Here is a 21179-nt window from a genome sequence, read left to right as displayed (position 1 = left end):
GGCTGTAAAAATCGGTGTTCAGTGAGCCCAGAGGGGTCACTGCTCCTGCCCTGGGTGTTTGATGTGGGCACAGGCAGCCCTGGGTGCCCAGGACAGGCTGGAGCTCACAGGTGACCCTGCAGAGGTGACCCTGCCCCTGCAGAGGTGACCCTGCCCCTGCAGAGGTGACTCTGAGGTGGCAGTGCCACTGCCAGGGCTGGCTTTGCCAGCACGCCCTATGAGGGGTGTGAGGGAGATGGAGCCACAGCTTTGTGCAGCAATTCCAGTGGAAGGAGAGGGAATCCAGCCGGAAAAGTGATTTTCAAGGCAAAAAGGAGGAGGCTGAGGGCAAGGGGCAGCAGTGGGAGCCTCTCTGAACCGTGAGCTGGGCTGGGTGGGAGAGAGGCAGTGACTGGGACAGGGGAAAAGGAGCAATTTTAAAAAATCTGTCTTTCCCCAGTATATTTTTCTTCCCAAATGTCTGTGTTGGCTGAGGCTGTGAATCATCCTTGGCTGTTGTTTGAAATGCCAAACTCGCCTTGTGCTTTTTTTTTGGCCTTTTTAAAAATTTTTTTCATTTCCAAAGGGAGGGGAGCAGCCTGTGCCAAAGCCTCTGCTTTGGCTGGGGACCCTCCCCTGCTCCTGACCCCTGTGCCAGGGCCCTCCCTCCCCTGCCCACCCGGTGCCTTAGAGCTCACCTTGCTGAGCCAGAACTCACCTCCCTGCCTGGGTTTGTGATGATCATGGGGGAAAAAGAGAAAAAGACCCTTTGGAATCCCCACCCACGTGCCCCCGGTGGCACTGCCTCCTGTCCCCAGCCCCCGGTGGCACTGCCTCCTGTCCCCAGCCCCGGTGGCACTGCCTCCTGTCCCCAGCCCTGGTGGCACTCTGTCCTGTCCCCAGCCCTGGTGGCACTCTGTCCTGTCCCCAGCCCCTGGTGGCACTGCCTCCTGTCTCCAGCCCCGGTGGCACTGCCTCCTGTCCCCAGCCCTGGTGGCACTGCCTCCTCTGTGAGCCCCGGGGCCGCTCTGGCTGTGCCCTGAGCACTCAGGGGTTTGTGCCAGAAGGGGAATTTTGAGAGGATGTGCACTCCGTGGGGAGGATGAATAATCCCCTTCCTTCTCACCTGTGCACCTGTGTGCTGCTTATGCAAAAGGAAAAAATCACCTTGAGATAAACAGTCTCAACCCATTTTTTGGTACAAACACATTTTAATGTATTCCTGTAAAAATAACACCTCTGAAGCTTTAACATGGAAATCAGGCTTCATTTGGTTATTTTTTTTTTTTATCTGCATGAAGAAGCTTACAGATAAAATGAAAACAGGTTTCAGTTTTATCTTTGTTGTGCAGGACCAGAGCATTTAAACTCCAATAATCAGAGAAAATACCTTTCCTGAGGTCTGTAGCTAGCAAGATGTAGCAGGGGGTACTCCTGCCCCGCTATTATTGTCCTTACAGAGCTAAAGAAAATATAAAATTAGCTAGGAAATGTGCGCTCTTTGCTCATTTATTTAATTTCCATTTCCTCTCTGATCTGTGGCAAACTTGGCTTTTCCAGCTCGGGTTGTTCTGCAGGAAGTCAGGAGTTGCAGTTTGAACTCACACTTTGTGCATCTTTAAATAGCTTTATTTGCACTCAGAGCAACCTGACGTATTAAAAAATTCAGATTGGCCTTTTTTTGAGGGAGGAGAGAGGGCTCTGCTGCCAGAGATGACGGCTCTGCCTGTGCTCTGAGCAGGGCTGATCAAAGCTGCCCGAGCTCGGGGTTCATGTCCCAGCACCCAGGGACCCAACCCCTCTTTGAGGAGGGTCTGGCAGCATCTTTTGCCTCTTGCCCGCTGCAGGATGCAACTCCTAAAATAAGTAAGTATTCCTAAAATAAATATATCCATACAAAATCTCTATAGGGGAAATCATGTTCCCACAGGAATTCCGTGGGGTTGGAGCAGCTGCCCTTTAAAGGTCCCTTCTAACCCAAACTATTTTATGATCCAGTTAAATCCACACACTGCTTCCACCACGGGATATTTTATTTTTTTTTTTTAAGGAATGATCATAAGGAGATAATGCCTCAAGTTTTCCTAATAATAGACCAGAGTCAGCAAGTGAGCCTAAACTGCAGCAGCTTTAGGAGCCAGCCTGGAGAAAGCTCTGCCCCTGGGCTGTGCTGGCACTGGACCTTGGCTTCATGGAAAAGTTCCCAGGGAAAAGTCACTCTGGGCTGGAAATCTTTCCTGTCAGAAGAAATATTCCTCTTCTTTATATCTTTTTTTTTTTTTTTTTTTTTTTTTTTTTTTTTCTTTTTTTTTTTTTTTTTTTTTAATTATTCTAATGTTGACTTTTAGGATGCTAAATGCTGAAGTACATATTTAAGGAGACTTTCATTCCCCTAAATGATGTGTTGTGGCAGCATCACGGATTTTTTCCAATTTGTCAAATTGAAGCTTTGGAAAATGATTTCTGGTTTGGAAAGAGCTTCAGATTTCAGGGCCAGGCTGGACAGGGCCTGGGGCAGCCTGGGACAGTGCAAGGTGTCCCTGCCATGGCAGGGGTGGTGCTGGATGAGCTTTAAGATCCTTCCAACCCAAACCATTCCCTGAATTGAACCCAGCTCTGTATTTTGGCACCACAGCATCCCCTGGGATCCCCTGGCCTGGGAGGAGGTGCCGTGTCCTGCCTGGCTGCAGGAGCTCTCTCCTGGGGTGCACCACCCCCTGTTCACCCCCTCTCAAACCCATCTAAACCCAAAGAGGATTTTGGTGAAGTCTCCTTTCTGATGTGGGAACCCTCTTGTAGTAACAGATGATTCTGTTTTCTCCAGGGACCTGGGTCACCTTTGGAGGCCAGATCTCAGACGAGGTGAGTGCTGCTCTGTCAGTCCAAAGCATGGAACAAACCCTGCCCTGGGGTCTTTTTAAATGGAATTGTGGCTCCTGGGACCTTCCTGCACAGAGAGACAGCAGAGAGTCCCTGCCCAGGGCTGTGCCACAGCCCCAGTGAAGCTGGGCTCTCCCAGCCCCCAGTGAAGCTGGCATCTCCAGGGATGGGCTCTCCCAGCCCCCAGTGAAGCTGGCATTTCCAGGGATGGGAATCACAGCCCCCAGTGAAGCTGGCATTCCCAGAGGTGGGAATCACAGCCCCCAGTGAAGCTGGCATTCCCAGGAATGGGAACCACAGCCCCCAGTGAAGCTGGCATTCCCAGGAATGGGAACCACAGCCCCCAGTGAAGCTGGCATTCCCAGGATGGGCTCTCACAGCCCCCAGTGAAGCTGGCATTTCCAGGGATGGGCTCTCACAGCCCCAGTGAAGCTGGCATTTCCAGGGATGGGAATCACAGCCCCCAGTGAAGCTGGCATTTCCAGGGATGGGAATCACAGCCCCCAGTGAAGCTGGCATTTCCAGAGGTGGGAATCACAGCCCCAGTGAAGCTGGCATTTCCAGGGATGGGAATCACAGCCCCAGTGAAGCTGGCATTTCCAGAGGTGGGAATCACAGCCCCCAGTGAAGCTGGCATTTCCAGAGGTGGGAATCACAGCCCCCAGTGAAGCTGGCATTTCCAGGATGGGCTCTCACAGCCCCAGTGAAGCTGGCATTCCCAGAGGTGGGAATCACAGCCCCCAGTGAAGCTGGCATTTCCAGGATGGGCTCTCACAGGCCCCATCCACCCCTCAGGGCACCTCCTGTCCCCAGCACTGTCCCCTCTGCCCACGGGCAGTGGCACCACTCCTGCAGAAATTGGGAACTGGTTTTGTGTGTGGATGGGCAACAGCTGTAAATACGGGCAGGGGCTGGCCTTGCTAAGGTGGTTGATTTTTGACATAATGAGCTGTAACAAATGGAAAGGAGCTCGGGTTTCCTCCGTGCTGCCCCCAGGGGCAGACGGCTCCTGATCCCAGGGGATCATCCCAGAGCCCTGGGCTGCTCCGGGCTCCACAGATGGGAGAGCCCCGGGGACAGCAGCTGCCTGCCCCCAGGACATGCAGTAACCCCCAGAACAGCTCTGGCGTGAGGAAAAGAGCCCGGGAGCCTGAGTTCAAGGGGCTTTTCCTTTAAATTCACTTGTCTCTTGTGCTGTCGCTGCTTCTCCCGGTGTGTCCCCAGCTGTGGGGCCGTGTGTCCCCAGCCTTGCCCCTGTCTCCCGGCCCTGTGGGGTGCTCTGATGCTCGCTCAGGGTTTGTTTTGGGCTCTGGCTCTCCTGCCCTCCTTGCTGGCAGTGATTCTGTGCAAAGTGCAGGTGCCTGGGAAAGCAGGACAGGAGCCCAGCGCTGGCCCTGCCCTGCCTCGGGAGGCTCAGCCACAGCTTCCAGCATCCCCAGGGAGCAGCAGGAGCCCCGGAGCTCCCACGGAATGACCTTCAGGCATTTCCACATCCTACGGCACCTCTGGGGAGCCGCAGGGCAGCTGGCAGGCAGCCAGGAGAGCATTAAACTGCCCCATTCTGTGCTGAACCCTGTAGATCTGCAGAGCATCTCCTGAAACCACATTAAATCCTTGGCTGCCCTCCTGACAGACAGCTCCTGCGACAGGAGCTGAGCTCCCGCCGGGCTGGGGCGGAGGGGAGCTGGTGTAAATCCGAGTTTTGGTGTCCCTCCCTCCCTGGGTGCCCTGTGGGAGGTGTGCCCTGGGCAGGGGTGGCTGAAGCCTGGCGTGGGCACTCCCTGGCGTGGGCACTCCCTGGCGTGGGCACTCCCTGGCGTGGGCACTCCCTGGCGTGGGCATTCCCTGGCGTGGGCTTTCCCTGGCGCGGGCACTCCCTGGCACGGGCACTCCCTGGCGTGGGCACTCCCTGGCGTGGCCATTCCCTGGCGTGGGCACTCCCTGGCGTGGGCACTCCCTGGCATGGGCATTCCCCAGCGTGGGCATTTCCTGGCGTGGGCATTCCCTGGCGTGGGCATTTCCTGGCGTGGGCATTCCCTGCCGCCCCTCACTGTCCGTCCGTGCCTCGCAGGTGGCCGAGCAGCTGATGACCATCGCCTACGAGAGCGGCGTGAACCTCTTCGACACGGCCGAGGTGTACGCGGCCGGCAAGTGAGTGTCCGTGCCCTCCTCCATCCCCCTGCCAGGACCGGCCGCCTGCATCCCCCTGCCAGGACCTGGCTCCCCGCGGCTCTCCCTCCGCGCTCCGGGCGGGCTTGGGAAGCGCTGTACCCCTGCGAGGGACGGGGAAACCTTTGTGTGTGGAGGTTTATCATGGGATAAACCCAGACAGATGAACCCGAATCCTCTGGTACCTCGCCAGAGCGGATGGTGGTGGTGATGATGGGGCTGTGGCAGCTCCGGGCACGGATCCCGGCGGGGGAAACATCCCTGATGAACGGGATGGGGATGATTTACAGGGTGGAGCTGGGCCGGGACAGGGTGTCCTGCTGGGGGAGCAGCACCCGGGCAGCAGCAGCAGCTCTGGGTGCAGCGGGGGGCTCTGGGTGCTCAGGGGGGGCTCGGGGGGGCTCTGGGTGCACAGGGGGGGCTCTGGGTGCACAGGGGGCTCTGTGGGGTGGGATCTGTCCCATCTGGGGGTCACTGTCACCCGGGAGGGCTGTGGTGGCTGTGGCACCGAGCATCCCCTGCCCCCCTCACGCCGGGCTCTTCCTGCAGGGCCGAGGTGATCCTGGGGAACATCCTGAAGAAGAAGGGCTGGAGGTATGGCACGGCATCCCCTGCCCCTTGGCTTATGGCCCTCCCCCTGCATTTAGAGAGTTTCCCACCTCGGCTGGGGCTGTCCCGGGCTGCTCGTGGGTGCCAGGGTCCCACAGGAGCAGCCACACCTTCAGCGCCCAGGGAAAGCGCTGCCCTGGGATTTGGGGTGTGCACAGCGACTCCAGGGCTGTGACCACCCTCTGGGGCCACCCTGCCTCAGTTACACCCCCGGGATCGTGTCCCTCCCCCCCGGGATCGTGTCCATCCCCTCCAGGATCGTGTCCATCCCCTCCAGGGATCGTGTCCATCTCCCCAGGATCGTGTCCATCTCCCCGGGATCGTGTCCATCCCCCCGGGATCGTGTCCATGCCCTCTCCACGTGGGAGGATGGGCGTTGGCACCTTCTCCCTGGCGGGATGTTGTGGATTAGGGATGGAAAGCTGTGAGGAGCCTTCATCTCCGGCAGCCGGGGAGGAGGTGACCCCTCGTTTAGCTCGTGTTGTGGAGTTTTGAGAGATTTGCATAATCTTTAAAGGCCTCCCATGTGTGTCCGAGGCAGGCTCAGCTGAGGGGGGTTCCAGCAGGGCTCTCTCCAAACCCACATCCCTGTCTAGGGATTAGGGGACTGATTGATTGTTTGGTAAGAAATATTCTGGATGATGTGGAGGAAAAAGACTAAGTCCAATGGAAGCTGGGGAAAAGGTGTTGGACGTGTCTGGTTATGCAGCAAGGTAGCTGGAGGATGATGAGTCTTTGATTTAATATCATGTAGGAGCTTACAGATTGATTCAGATGCATCACACTCGAGTTTAATAACTCTGGGAGTGCTGCATGGCAGTGAGGAGCAGGGGCATGGAGAGCAGGAGGGAACAGTGCTGCAGCCCTTGGGTAAAGTCTGCATGGTGCTCACTCAGTAATTAAAAATGTTTGGGGGTTTGGTCACTTCACTTGGATTCCCTTTGGTTTCTATCCCAATGTCCAACCCAAACCTCCCCTGACTGCATTGAATCTCCCCCTGCCCTGTTTCTGAGCATATTTCACCAGAACACCTGCAGGGTATTTCACTTTCCACCTTTGGAGGAGCTAAACCTCGGGTCCCCTGTGCTGTTACACCTCGTGGAGAGGGACAACTCCCTGTGCACGGTGCTGCCGTTCCCCAGGGCAGGAGGTGATTCCTGGGCTCCCGGTGCCTGCCCAAGGTCACTCCGTGTGCAGGGAATTCCCCCGGGTCACCACTGGGGTCTGTGTCCCCTCAGCATTTCACAGCTGCTCTTTTCCTGCCTGAGCATTGCCAGCAGAGATCCTGCTCCCAGGTTTTACAAGTTGCTGATGGGCAGCATCCTGCTTGGTTATTATTGTTACTATTATTATTCATTATATTAATTTTTCTGTTCTTTCTGCAGGAGGTCCAGTTTGGTGATAACCACAAAGCTCTACTGGGGTGGCAAGTAAGTGTGACAGTCCCTTGTCCTGTGTTTGCTGCCCAGCCCCACAGCCAGGGGAGTTAATGACACCTGGTTTGCTGCTGGTCCTGTATTTCTGTTTATTTTGCCAAGGGTTTTAAGGAGCTGGAGTTACTCACCTGGAGAGGAGAAGGATCCAGGGAGAGCTCAGAGCCCCTGCCAGGGCCTGAAGGGGCTCCAGGAGAGCTGGAGAGGGACTGGGGACAGGGGCTGGAGGGACAGGACACAGGGAATGGCTCCCACTGCCAGAGGGCAGGGATGGATGGGAGATTGGGAAGGAATTCCTGGCTGAGCTGGAATTTCCAAAGCAGCTGTGGCTGTCCCTGGATCCCTGGCAGTGCCCAAGGCTGGGTTGGATGAGCTTGGAGCAGCCTGGGGCAGTGGGAGGTGTCCCTGCCATGGCAGGGGTGGCACCAGGTGGGATTTAATGTCCCTTCCAACCCAAACCAGTGTGGGATTCTGTCATTTTGGGAGTGTTTAAATCAGAACACAGACCAATGCTCCCCAGTTGCTGGCACCTCTGGCATCTCCCAGCTGTGTTCCTGTTTTTCCCTTGCAGAGCTGAGACGGAGAGAGGCCTGTCCAGAAAACACATCATCGAAGGTACCTGGGCTGGGCTGGACTGGGCCGGGGCTCGGGCTGCCCCTGGGGTGGGGTGTGCCCAGCTGGACCCCAGGGCAGTGCCCGTGGGGTGTACCTGGGGCAGTGCCCCTGGGGTGTGCCCAGCTGGATCCCAGCTGCATCCAGCTCTCTCCTGAGCTGGGGATCCCAGTTTGATCCCACTGCTCCCTGTGCCAGTCCCATGCAGGGTGATTCCCCTGTCTGCAAAGTGCCCAGAATGTACCAAAGGATGGTTTTGGCTCCCTCAAACAGTGTGAGTGAACACAGTGCCCTGAGAGCCCCCCTGCATTCCGTGGGTTTGCTGGGGGAGCTCTCTGCACCCCCCCAGCCCTTCCCCGAGCTGCCAGACACTGCCAGGGGCTCCTGGGCTCCCTTTGGAGCTGGAGGGATGAGGATGAGGATGTGGGCATGATGTCAGCCTGCAGAAATAGCCTCTGGAGGGGTGCCAGGCCGCAGCTGGCACGGCTGGGGTTTGCTCCTGGTGCTGCTCCCCCCGAGTGCTCGGAGCTGCTGCCCATCCCCTCACCCGGCTCCACAGATCCACATCCCTGGGGCTGGCTCACCCCGACCCCTGCCCTGCTCTGCTCCCTGCTGCTCTGCCCTGCCCTGCAGGCTGAGTTACTGCAGAGAGCACAGGCAGCACCAACGCCGTGCTCTGTCTGTGCTCCTGGCAGAGCCCTGGCCGTGTGCTGTGCCCAGAGCTGGCTCTGCCCTGGCTCAGGCTGCAGCTCTGAGGACACAGGGGTGCTGCTTTCTTATCTCTGTCCTTGCTGTCAGAGCTGGCATTAACGCACAGGAGTCGCAGTGTCGTGTTGGGACTCGGTGTTTATTGACTCTTATCTGTAGCACAGTCTCAGGAGCCGTGAGCTCTAACTAGCAAGGTAGAAAATGGATCCCTCTCTCACTCCTTCCAAGGTTATTTAAGTGCTAATCACCCAATAATGACATGACACCTATATTATTTATATTTTTGACCCTATAGTGACCACCCAAGGCCCACAATGCAGACCCCTTCACCCAATTAGAAAAAAACACCCAAAACCAAGAAGAAGAAGGTGATGAGGAAGGACTTAGCCAATGCCCCAAATCCTCCATCTTGCCCTGTATATATTACTGCATACTAAACCCCTAAATCTGAGTTTTTCACCCTGTGAGATCACACAGTACTATTCAAACTCCACACCCACAGCCCCAGTGCCATCACTCAGTTTTGGAAGCCTGTTCCTTGGCCTCAGGGCTAATGTAGTTCTTCCTTGAGGGTCAGTTTTAGCACAGCAAGCCTGAAATTCTCAGCCTGCAGAGTTCAGCACAGGGGGAGCAGTGCCCAGGAACAGCCTGGGGCAGGGAGGGTCTCACCCAGGGCCAGCAGTGCCAGCTGTGGCCTGGCCCTGGGAAAGGCTGTGGGGACACTCCAGGGCTGGCAGCTCCCAGCAGGGCAGTGCCAGCACCCGGGGAGGGCTCATCCCCTGGGGGACCTCCTTGGACCTTTTGCCACCAAGGATGTGCAGAACCTGCCCTGGCGGTCTCAGAGGTGAAATCCTCTGGCTCGAGGCTGTGGAGGAGCCCAGGGCAGCAGCTCCTCTTTTCAGATCTTCCAGATCTGAGCCCCAGGGGAGCCGCAGGGCAGTGCCCAGGTCGGGTGGGATGAGCGTGGGGTGCAGGTTGGGCTCCCTCCATCCTCCTCTTCCTGGTCCTGGCAAGTTTCATCCAGGATTGCCCTGGAGAGTTTTATCTTGGAGTTTGCAGGACTCAGACACGCCAGGATTTGCCTTTCCCAGAAAGTAACGCTGGAGAAAGTTTTTCTTGTGGCAACACTTTGGTGGATTTCCATCTGAATAAGCTTCAGAGAGGCGGTGGCACTGGAGGTGCTCAGGAGGTGGCAGATGTGTCACAGGCACTCCAATCCCATCCATTTTCCATTTCTTGTGAACCCACTTCGTGAAATGACAGAAAAGCACTGGCAGGAGTTGGAATAATTTCACAGAACAGCCAGCAAATAACGTTAAGGTCAATGAGAGATATTTTATATTTACATATATATATTTTTATATATATATCTGCATGCGTGAGAGAGAGAAGAGGATTTTAAACAGTTATTTTCTACAAATCTTCCCAAGAACAAAATGTTTTTATGAATGTTCATGAAGAATGAGTCAAAATAGAGCAGGCTGAAAATGTTTGCTGAATTTGGAGCTGGATAAAATGCCCATCCTCTGCTCGCCCTCTCTCATACACTCATACACAGATATATAAATATATCTGTAGGGGTTTGGTGCCATCTCCCATCACATCCTCCCAGGAAGGCTCTCAAAACCTGGACATTTATGGACTGAGCTGCAGAGGGCTTTGGCTGGCTCTGCCAGCCTCCCTCTGCAGTGTGGGTGGGCACAGCTCACCCTGCCAGGGTGGAGCCCTCCCTGCTGCCTCACCTGCTCCTCCTGCCCAGGGCCACCACCTTGCCCAGGGCCACCACCGAGCCCAGGGCCACCACTGAGCCCAGGGCCACCACCGAGCCCAGGGCCACCACCGAGCCCAGGGCCACCACTGAGCCCAGGGCCACCACCTTGCCCAGGGCCACCACGCTGCCCAGGGCCACCATCCTGCCCAGGGCCACCACCCAGCCCAGGGCCACCACGCTGCCCTCTGGGGCTGCCTCCCTGCTGTGTCCCCCTGGGCTGGGCATCAGGAGCTGGGGCAAGACAGGCTCTGGCACAATTCAGACTGAATGAACTGCCAGCAGGGCAGGGCACTGAAGCAGCCCCTGGCAGCTGCCCCTGCCAGGCTGGCACGGGCACCCTCTGGAGCCAGGGCTGCTCAGCACAGCCCTGGGAGTCTAAACTGAAGCACATCCGTGTGGAAGGAGGGGCTCTGCGTGAGACCACACTGGGGTTTGCTTCCTCAGATGGCTGCAGGGACATTATTCAGCATCCCACTCATATCCTAGGTGGTTGTGTGTATAGATGTGTGTATATATATATATAATATGTATATTTAAATACACCAGGCTATGTTTGATCCTGTTTTGGCTCTGTTCTGTCCCTCCCTCTGACCCTGCCTGTCCTTGTCTCTGCTGTCCCATCCCAGGGCTGAAGGCTTCTCTCCAGAGGCTGCAGCTGGAATATGTGGACGTGGTCTTTGCCAACCGGCCGGACAACAACACCCCCATGGAAGGTTGGTGTTAGAGGTTTTAACGTGCCTGATCCTGGCTTAAGGGCTTACACTGAGGAGGGCAGGAAATGAAAAACAATTTGTAGTCAAATGTCCAGGTGGGTCAGTTAAATATGAAATATCTCATTTGTGTAGCCTGGTGCATGGAAGGTGTCCCTGCCCACAGCAGAGGGTTGGAATTTGATGTTCTTTAAGGTCCCTCCAAACATATTTAAGTTTTCTCTGTCTACCCAGCCACAATAGGAATTTGTATGTTTTGGAAGGAAATGGCAGTTAGTTAAAGTCCCAGGAGTGGCATTAATGTTGAGCATTTCCTTTTGCCATTTCCCTGGGGTGAGGTGGGTTTGTGTTGGACTGGCAGGTGCCCGTGGCAAATGGTGGCAGGAGCCGCTGTGCACGGTCCTGGGGATCACCCAGAGCTGGAGCTCCTGTCAGGAGTGCTGGCACCCATGTCCCTGCTGGAAAGGGGCTGTGCCACCCAGGGCCACCCGTGGGTGCCACCAGTGGGATCAGGGACCAGCCTGGGATTTCGGGAGCGGTGCAGCCTCCCCGGGAGCTGCTGGGGTGGAGGCAGAGCCGTGCTGTGTCGGGGAGGGCGGGGTGCCCTCTCTGCTGGGTCACTGGCACTGGCAGCGTGGTGGCTCCCGTGCCAGGGCACGGCGATGCCACGGCAGCCCTGGCAGCAGGCACGGGCTCAGACTGCAGCAGGGTGAGGCAGGGGACATTGCCGCTGTGAATGGCGTGGTGGAGATCCTTCCCAGCCTCTTCCTGCCTGTTTTATGGATCACCTACTAAGCCACTTCCATCGCAGAGCATCTGCTGGGCCATCTGTCGGTGCTGTGCCGCCTCCCCGCGCCGCTCCATCCCGCCCAGCCCCGCACACGCCCCGGCCTCGCCCACACGGCAGCCGGGGATGCTCCGGCTTGGAGCCACCTTGGAGCTCCTCATCCCACCCTGCCCTGGCAGGGACACCTCCCCTGCCCCAGCCTGGGGCACTGCCAGGGGACAGGGCAGCCACTCCTGAAGGAGAAGGTGACCTCAGAGTGTTCCACAGCTCCTGCGGGTCCTGCTGGAGCCTGCTGTGTGCAGGGAAAGGAGCAAACCCAAACCCGGAATGGTCCTGTTTGTTTTCCCTGCTTGCTGCTCCTGGGGTTTCTCCCCTGTCCCCCAGACTCCTCCCTCTGCTGCACCAAGGAGCAGCTTTTACAGATCCTTCTCTGACCCCAGCCGGAGCAGATTCCTCCTCTCCCCAGGCCTGCAGGCTCTGTGTCTCCCCTGGGGAACGGAGCAGATGAGCATTCCACAGGGGGTTCTGTGCTGTCAGTGACTCTGGGCCTCGGGGCACCTGCCAAAGCTGCTCAACCTAAACCCCTGAAATGTATTTAATGTTCTTAAAGGTCTCAGAGCAAATGAAAACAGTTTTCTGTTGTAAAAGCAGGGAACATTGGAGTCAGGGAGCAGCTGGAGATGGGCACATTGGGGAGCTCCTTGCAGGTGGGTCTGGCCGTGCCCCCATGCCCAGAGCCGGGCTGGGATGTGCCAGGCAGGGGGGATTGGGGCTGAGGGGCTGCCCACCCTCCCTGGCACCGGGTCTGCCGGGCGTGGGGTGTCCCTGCCAGCCTCTGCCAGCACCCCCAGCAGGGACCTGGGCACGGTGGTGGGGAGGACCCCTCCTCGCCAGGATTCCCGTGTGTTTCGTGCCTCATCACCGGGGCTGAAGATCTCATCCCCAGCTCTGCAGCCGATGCTCTTTCTTCATCCCAAGGGGCTTTTCCAGCAGTGCAGCTGGAGGGGAGGGTCCCTGGGGCCCCTGGAGTGTCCCCACTGTCACAGAGCCGGGTGCCCACAGCGTATCCAGCCTGGCACCCAGGGAGGGAGGGTGACAACGTTCCTACCAGGGAACTTCAGGCTGCTTCAAAGTTATTATTGGTATGATGCCTGGGGCTGTTATTTGGGATTTGAAGCATTGATTTGTATTTAAAAAAAAAAAAAATCTGTTTTTAAGTGCTGCCCTTTGGGCATCCAGCTGGCAGGACAAGAGATCCGGGTGTGTGCTCCTCCCAAGTCCCATCGCCGTCCCCTGGCTCTCTAAACAAGAATATATATATATATATTTATATATGCATTTTCTGGGTTGACTTGGGGTTTTTTTGAAAGGAGTAGAGGCTGGAGAAATGAAAACAACCACAGACTGAGATGTGTAAGAGGCGTGTGACGAAATGTTTTCCCAAACTCTGAAATGGTGGCAGGGCAAAAATAGAAAATTAAACCCAGGGAGAAGCTGCTGAGGAGGAAGGGAAGGATCACTTACAGGCTTACACTGATGGTGGTAGGAAATGAAAAACTATTTTTAATTAAATATTCAGATGAGGCAGCTTGAAATTGCTCATTAGTTGGATTCTGGAGCCCTGGGCAGGTAGAAGGTGTCCCTGCCCACAGCAGGAGCTTGGAAGAAGATGACCTTTAAGGTCCTTTGCAACCCAACCAATCTTTGATTCTGTATTTACACTTCACTGAAACAAATTGATATTTTTACAGGAAGAAATGGAAGTTTGCTTTACATCCCAGTGCTGGCTTTGATGCTGTCTGGGGTTGTTATTTCCTTTCCCCCATAATAAGTGGATTGTGTTTGGGTTTAAGGCAGGTCTGTGTGTCAAACCAACGCCAGCCCTGCAGGTTATAAATGGAGCCTTCCCCCGGGAGCTGCCTGTCAGTGCCTGCACAAGGATCCTCAGCAACGCCCAGGCTGGCACTGGAGCCTCCTCCCTGCCAGCCCCCGGCTTTGCCTGCCATAAGGAGGGCGGGAGCGCTGCCGGGGATGGCGCCGTGTCTGGGGCTGGGGGCAGCAGTGCCTGAGCCCACTGGGGGCAGGGGGATGGTCTGGGCACTGCAGGCTCCAGGGCAGCAGTGCCTGAGCCCTTAGGGGGACAGAGGGATTGTCTGGGCACTGCAGGCTCCAGGGCAGCCCCTCGGGGAGATTTGGGGTGCTCAGAGTTTTGGGGGTAGATGGGCAGTGCCAGCTCTGTGACTCTCCCGTGGAAAGAGCCCATGAGGTGTGGCAGTGCCCGCTGACCACCAGGTGCCACAGGCAGCAGTGCCCCAGAAATGTTTTCTTTCACTTCTCAGAGTGGGTTTAGCTCGTTTTTTCCCGTTTTGTGGGCAGTGTCCATGCTGCAGCCCTGTCAGAAATAGGCTTTATTTCCACAGCCAGGGCAGGTGGTTATGGCTCGTGGCTGCTCCTGGGGGCTGTGACACAGGGCAGGGATGGGATATTGGGATATTGGGAAGGAATTGCTGGCAGGCAGGGTGGGCAGGCCCTGGCACAGGGTGCCGAGAGCAGCTGTGGCTGCCCCTGGATCCCTGGCAGTGCCCAAGGCCAGGTTGGACACTGGGGCTGGAGCAGCCTGGGACAGTGGGAGGTGTCCCTGCCATGGCAGGGTGGGGCTGGATGAGTTTTAACATCCCTTCCAACCCAAACCAGTCTGTGAGTCCATTAAACTATAATTTATGTGGGTTTTTTCACTTCCAGGCTGGCAGGGAGGTCTGAGGGGTGAAATCCCAGACCCTGTCCTGGTGTGTGTGGCCTTGCAAGCTCCCACACCCCGGAGAGGACCGTGGCACCAGCAGGGCTGGGGTGGCAGAGGTGACACCTGAGGGTGACAGGGCCCTCAGTGGAGTGGGGTTCAACCATCCCCTCCTGCAGCTTTGTCCCTGGTATTCCTGGTGAAAAGAGGCAGACCCAGATATGTGCTTTCAGGAAGCAAATTTTTTAAAAAATAGAATTTATTTTGAAGTTTATTTTTCCACTGTGCTGCCCTCTTGTGTTCCGTTTGAAAGAATCGTCCTCCTAAGGCCACGTAGGCAAGAGCCAGGTGGGAAAAGCAGTTTTTAACCATCTGCAGGGTCACTGTCGTGGCGTTTGCACTGAAAACGCTTCTGCAGCCACAGCAGGAGCAGCGTTCAGCGCTCGGCACTGTGCCCGTGTGCCATGTGGGAATGGTGGGAATGGTGGGAATGGTGGGAATGGGGAGAACGTGGCCTCTGGGCACTGCTGACCCCTTTTTCTGTCCCCAGAAATTGTGCGGGCGATGACACACGTGATCAACCAGGGCATGGCCATGTACTGGGGCACGTCCCGCTGGAGCGCCATGGAGATCATGGTGAGGCACTCAGGCACCCTGACCCCTCAGATCCCCGGCAGCCCCAGAGCGAGCCCGGGGCTCGTTAGCAGGACGTGGGCTGATGGTTGGGGCTTTGGGTGGTTTGTGTGGGTTTGGGGCTGTTTTTGATTGAAGTCCTTCGGTTTGATCTCAGCCTGGCCCGTGGAAGGGGTCCCTGCCCACAGAAGGAATCCCTGCCCATGGAAGGGGGTGGAATGAGATGTCTTTAATATCCCAAACTGGGCTGTGGCTCCAGGAGATGCCAGGATTGCAGCGTCCTGCTGTCCCCTGGCCGAGGGACAGCGAGGCTTGCGGTGGCCATGTCCTGCACACCCAGCTGTGCTGCCTGCTGGGTCTGCAGGGAGTTCTCACTCACTGAAGCGTTTCTCCGCGGGTTTCTCCTCTGCAGGAAGCCTACTCCGTGGCCAGGCAGTTCAACATGATCCCCCCTGTGTGTGAGCAGGCTGAGTATCACCTCTTCCAGAGGGAGAAGGTGGAGGTGCAGCTTCCAGAATTGTATCACAAGATCGGTGAGTCTGAGCCTGCTCTGTCTTTTGGCTGGGGTGTTCCCAGAAAGAAACGGGGATTAGGATGACCTGGGGCTCCAGTGACAAAGCCAAGTCTCTATCTAGTGACCTAAAAGAAAAACCAGTTTACTGCGCCTCTGATAAAGACATATTGCTTTATATGACCTATAAATAACTAAAGTGTATTAATAAGCATATTAATTGGCTTGGCTGCTCCTTACTCTCTGAGATTCATTTGGCCCATTAAGTGAAATAAATCCTCACTGCCCTTAAGGGCACCACAGCATCTTCCTGGAAGGCCAGCTGAGCGTTGCTGCCAGTGGCAGCAGAAACAGGCAGCAGCAATGGGTTTGCTTTTGGTTCAGTTTTTAACTGACAGGTGTATTTTTGCTGCAGCTCTGATTTGTCCCACTCCCCTAAAAGCCCCATTTTCTGCTCCCTCTGCAGGGGTGGGAGCAATGACGTGGTCTCCCCTGGCCTGTGGGATCATCTCAGGGAAATATGGCAACGGCGTCCCTGAAAGCTCAAGGGCTTCACTCAAGGTATTTCTGGTGCCCGTGTGAGTTGTGCTGCTTTTGTGAGGGCAGGCAAATAACAAAGGGGAAAGGGCTCCCTCGTGAGAGGCCGGGCTGTGCAGGGATGGATCAGCTCCGTTTCTCTGGCAACCACACTCCAAAGAGCAGCAGAATCTGGGTTAGAGCGGGCTCGGGTTCCCCACGCGGAGCCGGGGGCTGGGGGCTGCTGGGGCCTGTCCCACCCTGCTCCGAGGGCATCACCCCGCAGCAGCCAGGCCCTCTGTGGTGCTCCAGGCTCCTCATGGGTGCTCATCCTGGAGTCCTTGAGGTTGGGAAAGACCTCCAAGGTCACGGAGTCCCATCGTGGAAGGATGCAGGAGCTGCCACTCCCAGCCCCCTGGACCACGCAGGTCCAGCACACTTGGACAGCATTTCCCTGGGTACCAGCCTGGGCCATGGGGGTGCTCAGCCCCCCAGCACCCCTCCAGAGACCCCCCAGGCCAGGGCAAGCCCACGGAGGACTCATGGGCTGCTGGGGCCTGCCCTCTCTAACACCTCATGGCGTTCTGCTGTCACCACAACTCGGTTTCTCCACAATTATCCTGATTTTATTATTATTGGGGGTTATGGGGTCCAAAAAGAAAACTGGGGAGATTCCAGCTTCTGGAGTGAGAATAAAACCAGAGAGCTGAGGACAGCAGGAGACATTCTGGCCATGCCAGAGCTGCTTTGGGTAGCCAAGCTTTGTGTTACCCAGCCCCTGCGACCTTCTGGGTTGGATGTGGCTTTCCAAGTGCTGCTATTTATACACACTTATAGATTATAATTATAAAATGCCTTGAACTCCGTGTTTTGGAGGATGAAAGCTGCCAGCCTGATGTGCTGTGATTGCTCTGCAGTGCTACCAGTGGCTGAAGGAGAAGATCATCAGCGAGGAGGGCAGGAAGCAGCAGGGGAAGCTGAAGGACCTGTCGCCCATCGCCGAGCGCCTGGGCTGCACGCTGCCACAGCTGGCTGTCGGTGGGTCCCGCACTGCTGCACCCAGGGCTGCTCCCTCCCTCCTCAGGGCTCAGGGCTGGCGTGGGAAGGGTTAACATGGAAAACGTGTTGCCTTTCCACCATGGTTTGTAGCTAGAGATGTGTTTGTTATTTAAAATGCAAAAAAAAATATTGATCCTGGAGGGGTTTGGTTTAGAAAGGAACTTAAAGCCTGCTTTGTTCCAGCCCCTGCCATGGGCAGGGACATCTTCCCCTAGCCCAGGCTGCTCCAAACCCATCCAGCCTGGCCTGGGACACTGCCAGGGATGCAGGGGCAGCCACAGCTGCTCTGGGCAGCAGTGAATTCACCCAGGATTGTTCCCAGCAGCAGCACCAGGCTGTGACTGACAGGGTCAGAGCGTCTTGGGCATCCCCAGGGGTCCCCCCTCCCTGTTTCCCTGGACATTCCCTCCCCTATGAAACCATCACCTTTGTGGTGCTGGGCTGGCGGATGAGAGAATGCTGTTCAAAATGAGGTTTGGGTTTATTTCCTTTAATTATCTTTATGCTGCTGAGAGCTGAGGCTGGAATATACCACACATCTGTCAGAAAGGTGATCCAAAGCCCACAGTCAGGAGGAGTGCTGGGGTGGGGACCAGGCTCAGGTGGGATCCTGGGAGGTCTGTGGGGTTTGATATTTGATCTGTGCCTCTCCCTCCTGGCAGCGCCAGAGGAGCAAAGCTGACACAAATAACGAGATTCTTCTCAAGCAGAGGCAGAGGCTGGCAGTGCCCAGGGACTGGAGGCAGGCCCTGGCAGCCCCTGCCTGTGCTGACCCCGTGTGCCTTTCCTGGCAGCGTGGTGCCTGAGGAATGAGGGGGTGAGCTCTGTCCTCCTGGGATCCTCCAACCCCGAGCAGCTGATCGAGAACCTCGGCGCCATCCAGGTGAGTGCAGGGGTGGCACCACCAGGCCCCAGCACCCTGCTTCTCTTGGGACAGGGGTAACACCTGGGGTTTGTGTCTCAGCTCCCTTCACGCCCATCCCTGGTGTCACCGAGGCTTGGCACCCTTTGGGGTCGTTGCAGACATACCCAGTGACACGAGGGTGGCATCAGCAGCTTCATGTTCCTGCAAATGCAAGTGGCTCCACATGTTGTGACAGATTCTGTGCTGTCACTTGTCACCTGCACCCACCTCAGTTATTCCCTGTTGTTTTTCCCTAGTCAGAGCTTCCTCTTCCTCGGCTGTCCTTGCCACCAGCTCGTGTCCCACCGCAGCCAAGCAATATTCCACACAAAGCTGAGAGGCTTTGCTGTGATTCTCTCACTGGGTAAAGACACTCCAGTGGTTTTTCCTTTAAGGGAGAAAGTTATTAGATGAATGCTTAATATCTGTCACACAAAAACCCCAGAGGAAATGTACTTTGATAAAATCTCGGTTTCATTTTGGAACTCTCTCGATTAAACATCGCTTTCTTCCACCCCAGGTCCTTCCAAAGATGACATCCCATATTGTAAATGAGATAGATAATATCCTGGGCAACAAGCCCTACAGCAAGAAGGACTACAGATCCTAATGCAATGCATGAATTTCCTGGACTGCATGGTTTAGAAGTGCTCTGTACTCCAGTACAGCCCCGAATTACTCTCATGAGAATCATTCAGCACTTGCTGCTCGGTGTCTACTGTCACTGGATCCTTCGAGATGTGTGCTCTTGCTACTACTCTGCAGTGAATTTAAAAGCACAGTTGATCTCTCTTCTAACCAAGAATAACCTTGTATTTTCTTACCTTCTTGACCGAGTTCATTGATTTTTACTTTACTCTTTGCACCTCATGCTTGTGCTGTGACAAACACTTGTAAAGCAAAAAAAAAAAAAAAAAAAAAGAAGAAATAATTTATAACCTTCAGGTACTTGGTAATTAAAGAAGGATGTACAGATCTATTTTTTCAATGAAGAAAAGCCAGATACAACTTCAGGTTTTAATAAAACCATGTTTGGGAAATCTCAACTATAAAGTATCTTCAGGTAAACAGATGGAAGGGGCAAGCTCAGACTTTGCTTTTTTACGCTGAATATAAGCTCTAGGATTTCTTTGTAGTTGAATAAAGGCTGTAAGACAGAGAGCTCGTTAGCAATTAGATAGTTCAGCTCCGAATTTTACAGCTGTTGCAGCTGTGGAGTGCTCCTGGGCAGCACCCCTGGAGCCAAACACGCATGTCAGGTAACTGAACAGCTCTGCAACCTTCTACTTCTCCATAAACCTTAAACCAAGAAAGCCATGATTAAATATTGGGTTTTGCATCTATAGAAACCTGCCTCTACTTCTGCCTGCTTGTAGACAGAGCTACTGCAAATTTCAATATTCAGGAGCTTTTAAGGATATAGATACTATAAATATATACAATATATAGCTGCTGAGAACTGCAGGAACAATCAGGTACGTACTCCAAAAGGCTACACCTGCTTTCCCTGGGTTTGGGAGCGGGGATTAGTAAATGCACAGACACATTTTAACAGATTTTTGTGAGCATTTACAGGAGTTGACAGGAAGAATTTACATCTTAATTTGCCCAGCTCAAGCCCCACGTTGTATCTCCCCATGGATTTGCTCTGTACCCTCTGATTTCAGTCCGTATTTCTCCCACCCCTGCTGGGGTACAGCTCTGTACAGTATTTGTAGGACCCTCGTACTCCCCTCCCCCTGCAGCTCACCTGGGCCAGGTGAGCAGCTCCCACTCTGAGTGGTCTCCTCCTGTCTTTGAAGCTGTGGTGTGTGTAAATGACTCCTGCTGTACATGAGAAATGCAGTCTGACTGGAACTCTGCTTGGACACAATAAAAGCATTTTGTGCATCTACCCTGAGAGCTGCAGGCCTCTTACTGACCCCCGAGCTGCTCTGGGCACCTGGGGCTTCTGCTGAGGAGGGGAGGGCTGTGGTTCCACAGGTAAACAACAATTCCAGCTGTGCCCAGGGAACCATTCCAGCTGTGCCCAGGGAACCATTCCAGCTGTTCCACAGGTAAACAAACATTCCAGCTGTGCCCAGGGGAAACCATTCCAGCTGTGCCCAGAGATCCATTCCAGCTGTTCCACAGGTAAACAAACATTCCAGCTGTGCCCAGGGAACCATTCCAGCAGTTCCACAGGTAAACAACAATTCCAGCTGTGCCCAGGGAACCATTCCAGCTGTGCCCAGAGATCCATTCCAGCTGTGCCCAGGGAACCATTCCAGCAGTTCCACAGGTAAACAAACATTCCAGCTGTGCCCAGGGAACCATTCCAGCTGTGCCCAGAGAACCATTCCAGCTGTGCCCAGGGGAAACCACCATTCCAGCTGTGCCCAGGGAACCATTCCAGCTGTGCCCAGGAGGGTGAGGGCTGGTGCCAGCGCAGCAGGGACAGGAGGGAGCTGGGCTGGCCCCCAGGTGCTGCTGGCAGGCAGTGCCAGGGAGCACAGCAGTGCCAGGTAAGGTCTGGCCTGGCCCAAAGCTGAAGGGGGCAGGGTTGGATGGGATTTGGGCAGGAATTGTTCCCTGGCAGGGTGGGCAGGCCCTGGCACAGGGTGCCCAGAGCAGCTGTGGCTGCCCCTGGATCCCTGGCAGTGCCCAAGGCCAGGTTGGACACTGGGGCTGGAGCAGCCTGGGACAGTGGGAGGTGTCCCTGCCATGGCAGGGTGGGGCTGGATGCAGTTTAAGGTCCCTTCCCAGCCAAACCCTTCTGTGATTTGGCCTGAAATGACCCCAGTGCAGCTGTCCCCAGCCTCTCCAAGGTGACACTGGCCAGTCCCAGCTGGCTGAGGTGGAGCCACCTTCCCCTGCCCCGGGAACTTCCCCCAGTGCTGCATTTCCACCAGCTATTGTCAGTCTTTACAAAGGCTTCCACCATCACACAGTTAACAGCTTTATTAATTTAATATAATTATCCTCCCAGTAGCAGACTAATTCCTTTTCCTCCCTCTGGATGTACAATTTAATGTTCTTTTTTCCCCTTCTCATGTACTTGGGAATCCAAGAACCTGTCAAAACTAGATCAATTCCCAACTTTTTCTTTAATTGAGGAGATGGCATTGTCCCTTACAGGCTCTGGGGACAATGTGGGGCCAAGCAGCAGCCCAGCTTTAGGT

At 55.4% G+C, this 21179-nt stretch overlaps 1 protein-coding gene across 2 annotated transcripts in view; it reads left to right on the top strand.

The window, feature by feature from the left end:
• The window catches only part of KCNAB1 (potassium voltage-gated channel subfamily A regulatory beta subunit 1), a 56058-nt gene extending 37109 nt beyond the window's left edge, over positions 1 to 18949 (top strand). For both annotated transcript variants that reach the window (XM_063408499.1, XM_063408500.1), the window contains exons 3-14: positions 2804 to 2841; positions 4931 to 5010; positions 5578 to 5622; positions 7023 to 7067; positions 7642 to 7685; positions 10788 to 10874; positions 14946 to 15031; positions 15441 to 15561; positions 16006 to 16100; positions 16973 to 17093; positions 17909 to 17997; positions 18539 to 18949. In XM_063408499.1, the coding sequence (XP_063264569.1) occupies positions 2804 to 2841; positions 4931 to 5010; positions 5578 to 5622; positions 7023 to 7067; positions 7642 to 7685; positions 10788 to 10874; positions 14946 to 15031; positions 15441 to 15561; positions 16006 to 16100; positions 16973 to 17093; positions 17909 to 17997; positions 18539 to 18628 (941 nt within the window). In that variant the 3' untranslated portion in view covers positions 18629 to 18949. The remainder of the gene's footprint in view (positions 1 to 2803; positions 2842 to 4930; positions 5011 to 5577; positions 5623 to 7022; positions 7068 to 7641; positions 7686 to 10787; positions 10875 to 14945; positions 15032 to 15440; positions 15562 to 16005; positions 16101 to 16972; positions 17094 to 17908; positions 17998 to 18538) is intronic.
• Positions 18950 to 21179: the final 2230 nt, after the last annotated feature.

The sequence above is a fragment of the Prinia subflava genome, chromosome 11, assembly GCF_021018805.1.
Source record: "Prinia subflava isolate CZ2003 ecotype Zambia chromosome 11, Cam_Psub_1.2, whole genome shotgun sequence".
NCBI classification, from domain to species: Eukaryota; Metazoa; Chordata; class Aves; order Passeriformes; family Cisticolidae; genus Prinia; species Prinia subflava.
This window is presented reverse-complemented; position numbering and strand designations above follow the sequence as displayed.